Below are 14771 nucleotides of genomic sequence, written 5' to 3'. Positions count from 1 at the left end.
CATGACCTCCCTGCTTTTGTAATCAATGCCACGATGGAGCTGTGGAATAATTTGGTCGGCTGTAACTTGAATAATGGGTTTGGTTCCAGTCGACAAGAAACATCCATGTCCTGAAACTGATGAACTAAAGGGTTACAAGGCTGAGAACTCTGTCAGAAGAATCAGTCATGAGGAGAGGTTACAGCAACTTGGACCTTTAAGTCTCGAAGGGACAGAGAACACTATCGAGTACATAAGGTGCAAAGGCAATTAGAAAAGGTTAATCCTGACTATTATTTTATGATTGCAGGACATGGGGACCTGATACAGTGTGATAAAGGCAAGATTAGGTTTAGGACTAATGGCAGGAAGCAATATTTTATTGAGAGTTATCATCGCTTAGATGGTCTCTTGAGTCAAGTAGTGGAGACAGAAATTTGAGTTGAATGTAATGGGATTCAGTAATGGAATAGGAGCAGGCGGAGGGATATCAGGGGTGGAAAGGTTAGAATTTTGCCATTTGTATTTAACCTTCGAGATACCATCAGGAATTCAAAATGTGCAGTTTGGGAAACATGTGGGAAGTCTAGAAATGTGGTTCAGATCTGATTGTGAAATGAAATGAAAATGGCTTATTGTCACGAGTAGACTTCAATGAAGTTACTGTGAAAAGCCCCTAGTCGCCACATTCCGCCGCCTGTTCGGGGAGGCTGGTACGGGAATTGAACCGTGCTGCTGGCCAGCGATTTAGCCCAGTGTGCTAAACCAGCCCCTTGTTTATACCACACTGGGATAATGGGAACAGTTTTGGTCTCCGTATCTGACAGTGGCAGTGGAGGCAGTGCAGGGGAGGTTCACCAGCTTCCTCCCGGCTATGAAGGCATTTTCTCATGAGGAGAAGTTGGCTCAGTTGAGAATGAGGCAGAAAGGATTCAAAGGGGGCCTGACAGGCTAGATGCTGAGAGGATCATAGAATCCCGACAGTGCAGAAGGAGTCCGTTCGGCCCATTGAGTCTGCACCGACCCTCTGAAAGCGCACCCCATCCAGACCCACTTCCCCACTCTATCCCAGTAACTCCTTAACCAAACCTGAATATCCTTGGACACTAATCCATCCTAACCTACACAGCTTTGGACTGTGGGAGGAAACCGGAGCACCCGGAGGAAACCCACGCAGACACGGGGAGAACGGGCAGACTCCAGACAGTCACCCAAGGCTGGAATTGAACCCGGGTCCCTGGTGCTGTGAGGCAGCAATGCTAACCACTGTGCCACTGCGCGGATCTCTTGTTTCCTCTTGTGGGAGAGTCCAGGACCAGGGAGCATTATCTCAGGGTAAGGGGCCGCCCATTTCAGACAGAGATGAGAAGGAATGTCTTCTGTCAGTGGGGAGTGAATCTGTGGAATTCTTTACCGCAGAGAACTGTAGAAGTTGGTCGTTAAGTACGTTCAAGGCCGAGACAGACAGATTTCTAATCAATAAGAGAATTGAGAGTTATGGGGATAAACCGGGAAAGTGGAGTTGAGGATTATCAGATCAGATCAGTCAGGATCTGATTGAATGGCGGAGCAGACCCGATGGGCCGAGTGGCCTATTTCTGCTCCTCTGTCGTATGGAGAGTGATAAGTTGTGGATTCACAATACAGAGGCTGGATTCACCGATTTGGAAGTTCAGTGCCGATGCCGGTGTTGGAACTGTCGTGTTTTACGATACCGAACACTCACCGATCCTGCGGCCGGTGTAGGGCTAGTAGCCGTGCCGGGTAAAACCCCCGGCTCCCACCACAATGTACGGGTCAGTGGCCGTGCATGCCGACCTGCAGCGGTCGCGCCATAAAACATGGTGCCGGCCGTGCGCGGACCCGACCTGCCAAATACTGCCCCACTGACCCCCCCCCCCCCCCCCCCCCAGCCCCCACGGAACCCCCTCCCCAGCCAGCAGCACGGCTCTGCCCCGCTGACCACCCCCCCCCCCAGTCCCCCCCCAGTCCCCCCCAGCCCCCACGGAACCCCCTCCCCAGCCAGCAGCACGGCTCTGCCCCGCTGACCACCCCCCCAGCCCCCACGGAACCCCCTCCCCGGCCAGCAGCACGGCTCTGCCCCGCTGACCACCCCACCCCCAGCCCCCACGGAAACCCCCTCCCCAGCCAGCAGCACAGCTCTGCCCCGCTGACCAGTCCCCCCCAGCCCCCCCCCCCGTCCTCCCCAGTCCCCCCCAGCCCCCCCAGCCCCCACGGAACCCCCTCCCCGGCCAGCAGCACGGCTCTGCCCCGCTGACCACCCCCCCCCCCCAGTCCCCCCCCAGCCCCCCACGGAACCCCCTCCCCGGCCAGCAGCACGGCTCTGCCCCGCTGACCAGTCCCCCCCAGTCCCCCCCAGTCCCCCCCCCAGCCCCCACGAACCCCTCCCCGGCCAGCAGCACGGCTCTGCCCCGCTGACCACCCCCCCCCCCAGTCCCCCCCAGCCCCCACGGAACCCCCTCCCCCGGCCAGCAGCACGGCTCTGCCCCGCTGACCAGTCCCCCCCAGCCCCCCCCCCCAGTCCCCCCCAGCCCCCCCCAGTCCCCCCCCCCCAGCCCCCACGGAAGCCCCTCCCCGGCCGGCAGCACGGCTCTGCCCCGCTGACCACCCCCCCCCTCCCCCAGTCCCCCCCCAGCCCCCCCCCCCAGCCCCACGGAAGCCCTCCCCGGCCAGCAGCACGCTCTGCCCCGCTGACCACCCCCCCCCCCCCCCCCCAGTCCCCCCCCAGTCCCCCCCAGCCCCCCCCCCCCCAGTCCCCCCCAGCCCCCACGGAAGCCCCTCCCCGGCCAGCAGCACGGCTCCCAGCCGACTGTGGTGCCGCTGGACACCGTCCGCAGCCGCCACGCTGGGCTCCCGACCGCTGAGACCAAACAACCGTGAGGTCGGGAACTCTGCCCATCGGGGGGAGCATTGGGTGAGGGCCTTCAGGTGACGAGCAATGCCGTTCCAATGGCGTGCGCCGCGCAACGTGATGGCGCCATTTCGGAGGGACGGAGGATTAAAAACCTGCCTCTAACCGGCGGCGGCCCCGATTTGTGCGTCAGAATGGATTCTCGGCCCAATCGCCAATTACGATATCGGCGTTGGGGAACGGTGAATACCGTGCGGGATTCCTCAGTTTTGAGTTCCGATTCTGTGATGTGCTGGCATAAGAATTACAGGTGAAGTATTTCACCACAGGGAAGAAATAAGAATGGGTGTGATGCAGAACGCCTCCGGAATCTGTCTGACTGAAAGCAGCCTCGCCCCACTCTCTCGTGCTGTGTGACATGGCCATATTTCAGGATGGATAAATATTTTAAATGTTGTAATATTATGGGAGGAGGTTCTGTTGGAACGTCTCAGAGTTCCCAGCACAAGGTGTGTCACCATATGGTGAGGACCAGAGATTCCCTCATTTACTCTGCCTATGGCTTCCTGTTCTTTGGCTCAGTTACATCTGGATCTCGACCAGTGAGGGCGTCGAGACTTTCGCGGGAGGCCTCTCATGAGATTCGTTGTCTTCGTCGTGTCACCAGGTCGTTAAATCTCTCCCTTTGTTTCAGGCGGTTATCTTCCAGCACGCCTTCCTTCTATCGAGGCTTTCAGTTTGAGGTTTCTGTTTTCAGTCTGTAATGATTTTCACTGTAGATTCATTCAGGTCTCCGCAGTTTCAGAAATACAGCAGCCTTTCTGGAGAGAACACGAGAAAGAGAGAGACAGAGCAACTTCTCTGAGCGTCCAGGTTCCAACCGTGCTGTCCTTGGTTCTCTTAAAAAGCATCCCACTTGGGTAGGAGCCAATCACCGCCTGTTACCGGGCAGAATAGGGCCTTTTGGCCAATTCATTGGCCACCTGGCTGCCAATCGAACCAAATCCTTCCGATCTCTCGGGCGTCAAAAAGTCTGAGTTCTGCTGTCCGACCCTTTTGAGTTCCTCATTTCCTCTGCTCGACTTAAAGACACACATCCATTAAGCACCCATGGATCAAAATGATAACGGCAAAAATAAAGAAAGGGGAAATAAGGGAATCAGCAGGAAGGGTCCTCATATGTGCACATGTTGCTAAACTCTTTGTTCTGCAAATATGTCGTTGACAATTTCTGACTACTTCATGTGAGAAAATGGAGTGAAATGAAAATCGCCTATTGTCACGAGTAGGCTTCAATTAAGTTACTGTGAAAAGCCCCTAGTCGCTACATTCCGCCGCCTGTTCGGGGAGGCTGGTGGTTGCCTACTCCTTGACCAACCAAGACTGGAGCTGATGCAATACTCAGGTGAGTGGTCAGCAGTCGCTCCCAAAGCCAGCATGAGCTCACTCCATTTTTCAAGTTAAATCTTAAGAAGTTATAGGATTTCATTGCTATGAAAATGTATCCACGGTAGGTTTTGCTGCACTGCTTAATCTCGCGCAACAACTATTAACTGGTCAAAAATTATCCCTGTTGTCATTAATACTCCCAGAATTGATATATCCCCAGAGGGTCATAGACGGCAGAAAGAACTATTGCCTTGTTTTGCTTTGTTGGGATTAATGGAATGTAGGCATTGTTGACAGCTATGTTTGTTTCCTGTTCCTAATTGTCCTTGAGATGCAACTATTTGGTTTGACATGTCATTCCATTGGCAACACTCAATCAGTTCTGTGGGTCTGGGGGTCACACATAGGGTGAGGATGGAAGCTTTCATCCCCTAAAGAATATGAGTGAACCAGCTGAATATTTACTGTAATCCAGTACTTCCATGATCATTGTTATTGATACTAGTTTGTTTTATTCCAAATATATTTAATTAACTGCCGTATATTTCTATTTCTCCACCATTCCTCAATGGGGATGGGATGATCCACCCTGTCCGTTTCCAGGGATTTCGAGGCTACATTCTCAGTCTTGGTTATTTCTTTCAATCTGCTTCTTCCTGTTTTCTCCCCCAGGCATTCGCTGTGACAATGTGTGTCTGCAGGGGAGTTGGGGTCCAAACTGCTCCATTTCCTGTAACTGTGAAAATGGGGGCTCCTGTTCACCTGAGGATGGGACCTGTGAGTGTGCACCTGGATTCCGAGGAGCCATGTGCCAGAGGAGTAAGTGTGAAGCCTAATCCGGTGGGATTCCTATGGGTTTTTAAGTAATCTTCTCTCATTCCTCACCCTGTTGGTCTCCGTGTATTATCCTTGGCAATAGGGAAGAAGTCATTCCTTCCCCCGGATGCCAGCCTAACACTCTGGCCTGAATTTTCATCGCTCCACAATCGGTAGATCTGCCTCGACTCTGAAATATCCTCTCTAAACCTCTGCCTCACTACCTTACTCTCCTGTTTCAAGTCACTTCTCAAAATCCATCTCTGACTGAACATTTGGTAATTGGCCCGAATATATATTTATCTGGCTTGGTGTCAGATTTAATTACCTCCTATGAAGTACCTTGGGGTGTTTTTATTACATCAAAGACACTCCAGAAACACAAGATGTTGTTGACCTCAGGCACAATCTACCAGCCACGGCGTGCCCGACCAGGAACGTGGCCAGTAGATGCTGGGTGAAGCCTTCCGCGGGCTTCCTGGCAGCCATGACGCCTCACGGGATCTACCCAAGCCCCACGAGGCTGCGCAACGTGAATCTCACCCACATTGGGCGGGACCGAAGTGGATAACTTCACACTTACCCACTTACTATTGTATCTGCCGTGTATTTGCCCACTCACTCAACTTGTCTACATCACCTTGAAGCCTCGTTCCATTCCCACCAAGTTTCATGTTGTCAGCAAAGTTGGAAATATTACACTGGTTCCCTCATCCGAATCATTGATGTATTTTGTGAACAGCTGGGGCCCAAACACTGATCCCTCTGCCCCCCCCCCCCCCCCCACCCCGCCTAGTCACGGCCTGCCACTTGCTCTCTGTTTCCTGTCTACAAACCAATTCTCAATCCATGTCAATGGGTGGAATTTTCCCAAAGATTGACCAAGTGTCAAGTTCTGACTCAAGGCCAGGATGTTCCCCTTCCAGCATCGTTGGCATCGGGGCTTCATTCCCACCTCCCCCCACCCCACCCAACACACATAATGGGAAACCCCCCATTGGGTGTCCCTGGGGGCTCTGACCCCTGCGCCCCCCCCCCCTTCTAGTACCAAACTGGCTCCCCAATCCTGTTCAACTTCTACACAAATCATCTTCCAAAATTCAAATGATCCTCCAAAACTACCCCCCGAAGTTCATTCATGCCGACCTCATCTATCTCCGACTTTGGCACGTTGGACCGGAATCTAAACGAGGATTTGTCAAAACTTGAACAAAACGGCAACACATGATGGTGACTCAAGCCAGACCCTGCAAAAACTGTAACTACCTCATTCCATTCACACAGTCTGCCTCACCCCTGATTTCAAACATCATTTCCCTTTCATAAATCCACGTTGACTCATCTAATCTAATCCCGATTAAATTTTCTAAGTGTCCTGTTATTGCATCCTTCGTAGTAGACACGAGCAATTCCTCTACTACTGATGTTAGACTCTCCGTGACCCTGGAGTGAGATTCTGCCTCAGAATGGGAGTGGTATCACTGAGCAAATCTGATACTCAGAAGAGAAACAAAGCGGGGAATCGCTATCCTGCTGCCTGTGGTTTCTATCCGTTCATGTTACTGAGCAGAAAATCCGATACTTGTCTGATTGGCAACCAACTTTCACAGCTCATCAACTCCCTTCCCTTTTGGCCATGCAGAAAAAAATGGTGATTGTCATTTCTGACAAATATTTTAAAAGGAGAGGAATTTGCGAAGGTTTTGTTTCTGTATTTAGTTTCACTGTGTGAGATATTTTGCCTTTCTTTCAGTCTGTTCGCCTGGATTTTATGGTCATCATTGTAACCAAGCTTGTCCCCAGTGTGTGCACAGCAATGGACCATGTCACCATGTCACAGGCCACTGTGAGTGCTTGGCGGGATTCACAGATTCCCTCTGCAATCAAGGTAATGTCTTGAATATGCCCGAGTCACATGTGTACAATAGGAGATGATGAGCCGTTTACACCAGCTTGAAACGTTAAGTCACTGTATTGGGATCATCTTCGGTTACGTCAGTGATCCTGGGAGAGAAATCTTGAAACCCCTCCAGAAAACAACAGGGCTAAGGATTGAGATGGTCAATGTGTGGGAAAGTCTGAATATGAACCCACACCCTGCCAGACCCTCGTACTGGGATAAAACACCATGGGCTGCATTCTCTACACTCCAACGCCAAAATCGCGGCTGGCGCCGGGGCGGAGAACCAATTTAGCCGCACGGAATCGGGACTAGCGCCAATTCCCCGATTCTGCCGGCCCTGAAAATCAGGGTACTCAGAGAGTACGCCACGCCGCCTCGGACCTGCCTGGGACCATTGCCAGAAACCCGCTCCACCGCTCTCCACCCCCGGTCGATGTCCTGATGGCGAGGACCTAATGTGGTCCAGCCGGTCGGGATACTCGCCTGGTAGCTGCGGACTCAGTCTGCGGCCGCCATGGTCGGGGGCGGGCCAATCGGAGGCCAGGGGGGCTTTATAGGCAGCCGGGGAACATTTGTGTGGGCGGACAGGGTCGGGCACATGGCCGATCAGTGGGTTTATTTTTAGGGTCCTGCTCCGTGGTCTGAGACGTCATGGGGCACAGCGCGGCCGCTGGAGGCCACCTTCACGCGCATGCGCAGCCCCTGGGGCAGCCCATGGGGCACAGCGCGGCCGCTGGAGACCACCTTCACGCGCATGCGCAGCCCCTGACCAGGATGTGCGGGGGGCCCGTATCTGCAGCAAAAGCTGCTGGATCTATGCCGGGTCCCTGCTAGCCCCCTGCAGGGCTGGGAACATGTGGCCCTTTCACACCAGTTTTTCTGGCTTGAAAATCCACAATTTGTACGTCGGAGTGGGGACATCATCCCAATATCGGAGAATCCAGCCCCATGATCGGAATTTTCCCAAAATTTGTCAGGTTCAGAGTGAAAACCGGCGTGCATCTCTCCCGGTCCACAGCTGAGTTTTCAGACCAGATTTTCTGGCACTTCATAGAATCATAGAATTTACAGTGCAGAAGGAGGCCATTCAGCCCTTTGAGTCTGCACCAGCCCTTGGAAAGAGCACCCTACCTAAGCCCACACCTCCACCCTATTCCCGCAACCCAGTAACCCCACCCAACCCTTTTGGACAATAAGGGCAATTTATCCTGGCCAATCCACCTAACCTGCACATCTTTGGACTGTGGGAGGAAACCGGAGCACCCGGAGGAAACCCACGCACACACGGGGAGAACGTGCAGACTCCACACAGACAGTGACCCAAGCCGGGAATCGAACCTGGGACCCTGGAGCTGTGAAGCAACAGTGCTGACAGTAAATCAGTAACTAATCAGTAAATTTGCTGATGACACCGAGATTGGTGGAGTAGTGGATGAGGTGGAGGGCTGTTGTAGGCTGCAAAGAGACATTGATAGGATGCAGAGCTGGGCCAAAAAATGGCAGATGGAGTTTAACCCTGATAAATGCGAGGTGATTCATTTTGGTAGGAAAAATTTGAATGCGGATTACAGGGTCAACAGCAGGGTTCTGAGGAATGTGGAGGAACAGAGAGATCTTGGGGTTCATGAACACAGATCTCTGAAGGTTGCCACTCAAGTGGATAGAGCCGTGAAGAAGGCCTATAGTGTGTTAGCGTTTATTAACAGGGGGCTTGAGTTTAAGAGCCGCGAGGTTATGCTGCAACTATACATGACCCTGGTGAGGCCACATTTGGAGTATTGTGTGCAGTTCTGGTCACCTCATTATCGGAAGGATGTGGAAGCATTGGAAAGGGTGCAAAGGAGATTTACCAGGATGCTGCCTGGTTTGCAGGATAGGTCTTATGAGGAAAGGTTGAGGGAGCGAGGGCTTTTCTCATTGGAGCGGAGGAGGATGAGGGGCAACTTAATAAAGGTTTATAAGGTGATGAGGGGGATAGATAGTGTGGACGTTCAGAGACTATTTCCTCGGGTGGATGTAGCTGTTACAAGGGGGCATAACTATAAGATTCAGGGTGGGAGATATAGGAGGGCTGTCTGAGGTAGGTTCTTTACTCAGAGAGTGGTTAGGGTGTGGAATGGACTGCCTGCTGTGATAGTGGAGTCGGACACTTTAGGAACTTTCAAGCGGTTATTGGATAGGCACATGGAGCACACCAGAATGACAGGGAGTGGGATAGCTTGATCTTGGTTTCGGGCAATGCTCGGCACAACATCGAGGGCCGAAGGGCCTGTTCTGTGCTGTACTGTTCTATGTTCTAAGCACCGTGCTACCGTGCCACCCCTCCTGCACAGAATATCTGGGGGTATGGTTTATGCCGTCATTGGTTACCGTTTGGTAGGTCTTAAGAATTCCCTGTACTTGTACGTAAGTTATCTGTAAGTCCTTATTGACTTTTAGAACTATTTATACATATACAGTAAAGTGTTCAAGTTAGGAGCTGTCTCCATGCTTACTGGTACACAGGGCTCTGTCCAACACTCGATTGACCCTGGGTGAGGGTCATGTGCTCTCTCACATCTCTGTGCGGGCAGTCCCACATTAACCCTATTAAACAGACCCTTATACTACTGGTACACATTAAAATACGAGGGAAAAAGCAGGATAAGATTTTAAACTCAAGCCTGATCATTGAGGAATGGTCTCTCTGTGTCAGTGTTGTATAGCGCACAGTGAATGATACTGGAAGCTCTGCCTATTGGCTGCACTGTAAGACACCTCCAATCTGTCAAGGGTTTTGAATCACGGCATTATTGTTCCACAATAACCCTGGTCATTGAGGGGCCTTGCAGTATCGGCATCTTTCCTCTAACTGTGACCACCAGAAGAGTTGTTTGGTTTGTCTGAAGATTTTAGTCCCCGAGGAGCCATCCAGTAACCTGCTTTCAATTTTAATAAGTCTGACTCAGAGACAATTTTTTTTTAAAATTCCAATTTAGGGGCAATTTAGCGTGGCCAACCCACCTACCCTGCACATCTTTTTGGGTTGTGGGGGCAAAACCCAGGCAAACACGGGGAGAATGTGCAAACTCCACACGGACAGTGGCCCGGGGCCGGGATCGAACCTGGGACCTCGGCGCCGTGAGGCAGCAGTGCTAACCGCTGTCGCCAGGACTAAGATAATTTAACCAGAAAGTACCTTATTTGCTGACGTGGAAGCAGATGTAATGATCCGATGCCATTGACACTGACTGGCTGCATACTGATGGAGTCAACTCCCTCTGTTTTTATGTGGACTATTCCATTGTGTCAAGAGACCCAGATGTGTATCATTGATGAATTCCTGCAGTCTGCCAACTCCTGTGGTGCGGTGGAATTGGGCAGACTAGCCATGCTGCAGTTGTTCAATAGTAAATGAGATGGACGTATTAATGCTGCTGAGCAATGCATCATCCACCTGTTTGATTTCTGGATGGCTTGCACTGCAGTCATGAAATGAAATGAAAATCGCTTATTGTCACAAGTAGGCTTCAAATGAAGTTACTGTGAAAAGCCCCTAGTCGCCACATTCCAGCGCCTGTCCGGGGAGGCTGGTACGGGAATTGAACCGTGCTGTTGGCCTGCCTTGGTCTGCTTTAAAAGCCAGCAATTTAGCCCTGTGCTAAACCAGCTCCTCATTGTTTTGTTATTGTCAGGCCCCTGGGAAAACGGCTCGAGAACTGAGTGAGGCCAGAACAAGCCGGAACCAACCCATGTCTGGCACATCACCAGTCGCAGTTTCCAGGTTCTTGTATATTTGTATCTGTGCCCTGGAGCCTCAAAACTATTCCCCCCCACTTCCCAGTCTAGATGTTCCCCAAACCCCCCATTTTCTCTACTTCAGAGATAGTTTTGAAAAAAGTATCAGGCAGCGGAACCTCATTAGGCAGTGAATGTGGGATGGTGAATCGGTGCTTTGATAACACAACCCTATTACTGACTCATGCTTCTGAATATAATGAGATGAAGCACTAGCAACAACACATGTAGGCTCATCCCTTTGATTATTTTTCTCTGAAAGTCTTAATTTTGTTCCCAAGGCATTCTACCTGAATTCAGGGCCAATCTTGTTAGCAGCTATAATTGCAAGTTTCTATGATGCCTCAACTTTTCCCAAATATTTGATTTAACCAATTCCATGAAGTTTTTATGCAAAGTCATTAAACATAAATTAAATATAGATTAATACAGTTAATTCCCAGTACAGCTAAAAAGCAGCGGTGTATTATCAAATAAATCATCTGAAGGAAGATTTGATGTAGTCTTTTCTCTGCTGTAGAATATCTGCCTATGCAACTTAAAACGAGGAGAGTATCTGAATTGACTGAGGGTTTAATGTAAGAATGATTGGTCTGGGGACCAATTTGATGGTTGGATCAGAAGCAAAAAGAATTTGTGTATGTTGCTTCTGGGCCAGATGCTGGTTAACTAAAAGCAGGATCACAGCGAAAGTTTCACCCAAAAGTTCAAGAGTTTTAAATATACAACAACCCATGAAATTATTTAAAGTTTATACTGCTGAATAAAAGTCTCACAAAAGGCAATAAGCAGGGGGTAATGCAGATGATATCAATCATTTATAAATCATTGAACACCTAACTGGGGAGTGAAACAAGATGGTAATATAATTCAAATAGCTGATATCCTGAATATTGAATATGTAGTCTACATATGTAATATGTATTAACATAATAATATCTCGTCCTGTTTGGGTATATATTAGCCGTGATTTAACAGCCCTCCTGGCCACGGATGCCAATCCCATTTTGGCCGCTAAATCTCATGTTTAGCAAGCCCGATTAGCAGAGATTATAATATATTTAACCATCGTCAGTGGGCTCAACGCTACTACTTCTGCCCTCAATTTATCGTTCCACCCAGACAGTGTGACATCACACCAGCACAAAAGACTACTTGGTTCAAAAATGAAAACCAGTCATGAAAAATGAAAATCGCTTATTGTCACGAGTAGGCTTCAATGAAGTTACTGTGAAAAGCCCCTAGTCGCCACATTCCGGCGCCTGTCCGGGGAGGCTGGTACGGGAATCGAACCGTGCTGCTGGCCTGCCTTGGTCTGCTTTAAAAGCCAGCGATTTAGCCCAGTGAGCTAAATCAGCCCCATGATGGTCACGCTGGGGACACACAGGTAAATATAGTCCCTGGGTGGTGGGGGGGCATGCTCAGGCAGTGCTCCCTAGCCGTGCCGACCTGGCCGTGCCGTGCTAGGGGTGGGCCCCATTTGGGGGAGGAGGGGGTTCCCCTTATTTGTCGTGGGGGGTGACTTGCACTGATGCCTGTGAGGGGGCTGGATACTTGAGAGGTGGGGAAGTGCCCAAATGCTTGTGTGGTTGGTGGGGGGGGTGGAGGTGTATGCCTGAGGAGGGGGGATTGAGGTGGGGGCACTCAATTCTGCGAGGTGAGAGGATTGTCCTGGTGTTTGTGTGGTGAGGGGGTTTGGGGGGAGAGAGAGAGATCCCCTGTTGCTTGTGGGGGGGATTCCTCCGTGTCCATGGAGGAGTGGGGGGGAGCGAGTTTGTTTCTAACACTGGGTTGCCCTGTAAAGATGGCATTCTGATCTCTCTGGAGCCGACCTTGCCCACTCTATCCGGTTCCGCCCCACCACACTCCCAGATTATCTATGGGCAAAGTGCTAGAAACACTGCAGTGAAAAGCCAGCTGTGCAATATCTTTATTAGACATTTTAATTTCTAACAAACAGAACATCAATAAGATAGCTGATGTTACACAGAGTACTGTGACGACAAAGGCACACAGAAAACAGGACTAACACAACCTGTTGTATTTTCACAACAATACTAACCATACACGCCCCCCCCCCCCCCCCCCCCAACAAGCAGGGTATACAGACCCTTACATTAACCGACACACAGGCCAGGTTGGCCTGTGGCACGGGGGAACCATTGGACATTGCAGGGACTACGATGACCCCTGTTGTTTATGGACGCCAGGAGGGGCGTTTCCCACTAATCGTGGTGCGTGGCCATGGGCCCAGCCTGTTGGGTCGGGACTGGTTGCGTTATTTGCGGCTGCAGTGGCAGCACATCCTCCAAACAGGTTCTGGAGGGTTGACTGAGGTGCCAGGACGATACCCAGATGTATTCCAGCCCGGTTTGGGGAAAATAAAAGGGCCTGTAGCCCGTTTCCATGTCGAATCAGGAGCCACGCCGCGCTATTTCCGGGCGCGCCCGGTGCCTTACGCCTTGCTCGAGAAGGTAGAAGGGGAGCTCACTCATTTGGAGACTTTGGGTATCATCAGGCCCGTCCGTTTCGCTGACTGGGCAGCACCAATTGTACCTGTAATGAAGCCAGATGCCACAGTTCGCTTGTGCGGCGACGATAAACTTACAGTGAATACGGCTTCCCGACTCGACCGATACCCAATGCCTCGCATAGAGGATCTCTACGCGAAGCTTGCAGGCGGACTCTCGTTCACAAAATTAGATATGAGTCACGCCTACCTACAGTTGGAGCTGGACCCTGCCTCCCAGCCATATGTAACTATTTTTAAAAAATAATATTTTATTGAGGTATTTGAAAATTTTCATAACAGTAACATAAACAATGACATCAACATGGTAATAAAACCATTTCCCCCCCAGCCCAATCTTCATGCACTTCAACCATACAACAACAATCACTGTCGTGACTGATCATAAGCCTCTGCTGGGACTTTTCTCAGAGGATAAGCCAATACCGCCCATTGCTTCCGCACAGATCCAGCGCTGGGCTTTGTTGCTCGCTGCATACGAGTATTCTCTGGAGCACAAACCAGGAACCCAGATAGGGAATGCCGACGCACTGAGCCGATTGCCTTTATCAACTGGCCCCATGTTGACCCCCACGACTGGTGAGGTGGTTGCAACCCTAAATTTTGCCTATCACTGAAATGAAATGAAAAATGAAAATCGCTTATTGTCACAAGTAGGCTTCAATAAAGTTACTGTGAAAAGCCCCTAGTCACCACATTCCGGCGCCTGTTCGGGGAGGCTGACACGGGAATTGAACCGTGCTGCTGGCCTGCCTTGGTCTGCTTTAAAAGCCAGCGATTTAGCCCAGTTCAGAGATCCGTGAGTGGACCCAGACGGAGCCAGTCCTATCAAAGGTTTGGCACATAGTCCTGTATGGGGGGCAGCATAGACAGCTCCCAGGCGAGTTGCGGGCATTTTCCTCCAAGCTGTCTGAATTCAGCGTGGAAGACGGCATCCTTTTGTGGGGGAACGCGTGTGATTGTCCCGGAAAAAGGACAGGAGCTGATACTGAGAGACTTGCACAATGGGCATCCAGGTGTGACCAAAATGAAAATGTTGGCCTGGAGTTATGACTGATGGCTAGGCCTCGACACCGACATTGAGAAGGTGGCCCAAAACTGCTCCATTTGCCAGGAGCATCAGAAGCTTCCGCCGGCCGCGCCCCTACATCACTGGGAATGGCCAGGGCAGCCTTGGGCGCGCTTGCATGCGGATTTCGCCGGCCCTTTTCAAGGATCCATGTTCCTTCTATTAATCGATGCCCAGTCTAAATGGCTAGAGGTGCTTAAGATGGTAGGCACAACGTCCTGTGCAACAATCGAGAAGATGCATTTTGTCTTTCAGTACGCATGGCCTCCCCGAGGTGCTGGTCACGGACAACGGCACTCCGTTCATAAGTGAAGAGTTTGCGAGGTTCATGAAGATGAACGGCATACGCCATATCCGCACCGCTCCATACCACCCGGCTTCCAATGGGTTGGCGGAGCGCGCAATGCAGACATTGAAATGAGACCTAAAGAAGCAG

General features: G+C 51.0%; 1 protein-coding gene across 6 annotated transcripts in view; it reads left to right on the top strand.

Moving 5' to 3' along the window:
* megf11 (multiple EGF-like-domains 11) overlaps positions 1 to 14771 on the top strand; it is a 514753-nt gene that overhangs the window by 409152 nt on the left and 90830 nt on the right. For 5 of the 6 annotated variants that reach the window (XM_038813978.1, XM_038813977.1, XM_038813981.1 and 2 more), the window contains exons 15-16: positions 4913 to 5059; positions 6810 to 6944. The exons of the other annotated variant lie outside the window; for it this stretch is intronic. In XM_038813978.1, coding sequence (XP_038669906.1) covers positions 4913 to 5059; positions 6810 to 6944 — 282 coding nt within the window. The remainder of the gene's footprint in view (positions 1 to 4912; positions 5060 to 6809; positions 6945 to 14771) is intronic. 6 annotated transcript variants of the gene reach the window in all.

This window comes from Scyliorhinus canicula, chromosome 12, assembly GCF_902713615.1.
Source record: "Scyliorhinus canicula chromosome 12, sScyCan1.1, whole genome shotgun sequence".
Taxonomy (NCBI): domain Eukaryota; kingdom Metazoa; phylum Chordata; class Chondrichthyes; order Carcharhiniformes; family Scyliorhinidae; genus Scyliorhinus; species Scyliorhinus canicula.
The sequence above is the reverse complement of the archived record's forward strand: the minus strand, read 5'-3'. Positions and strand labels throughout refer to the sequence as shown.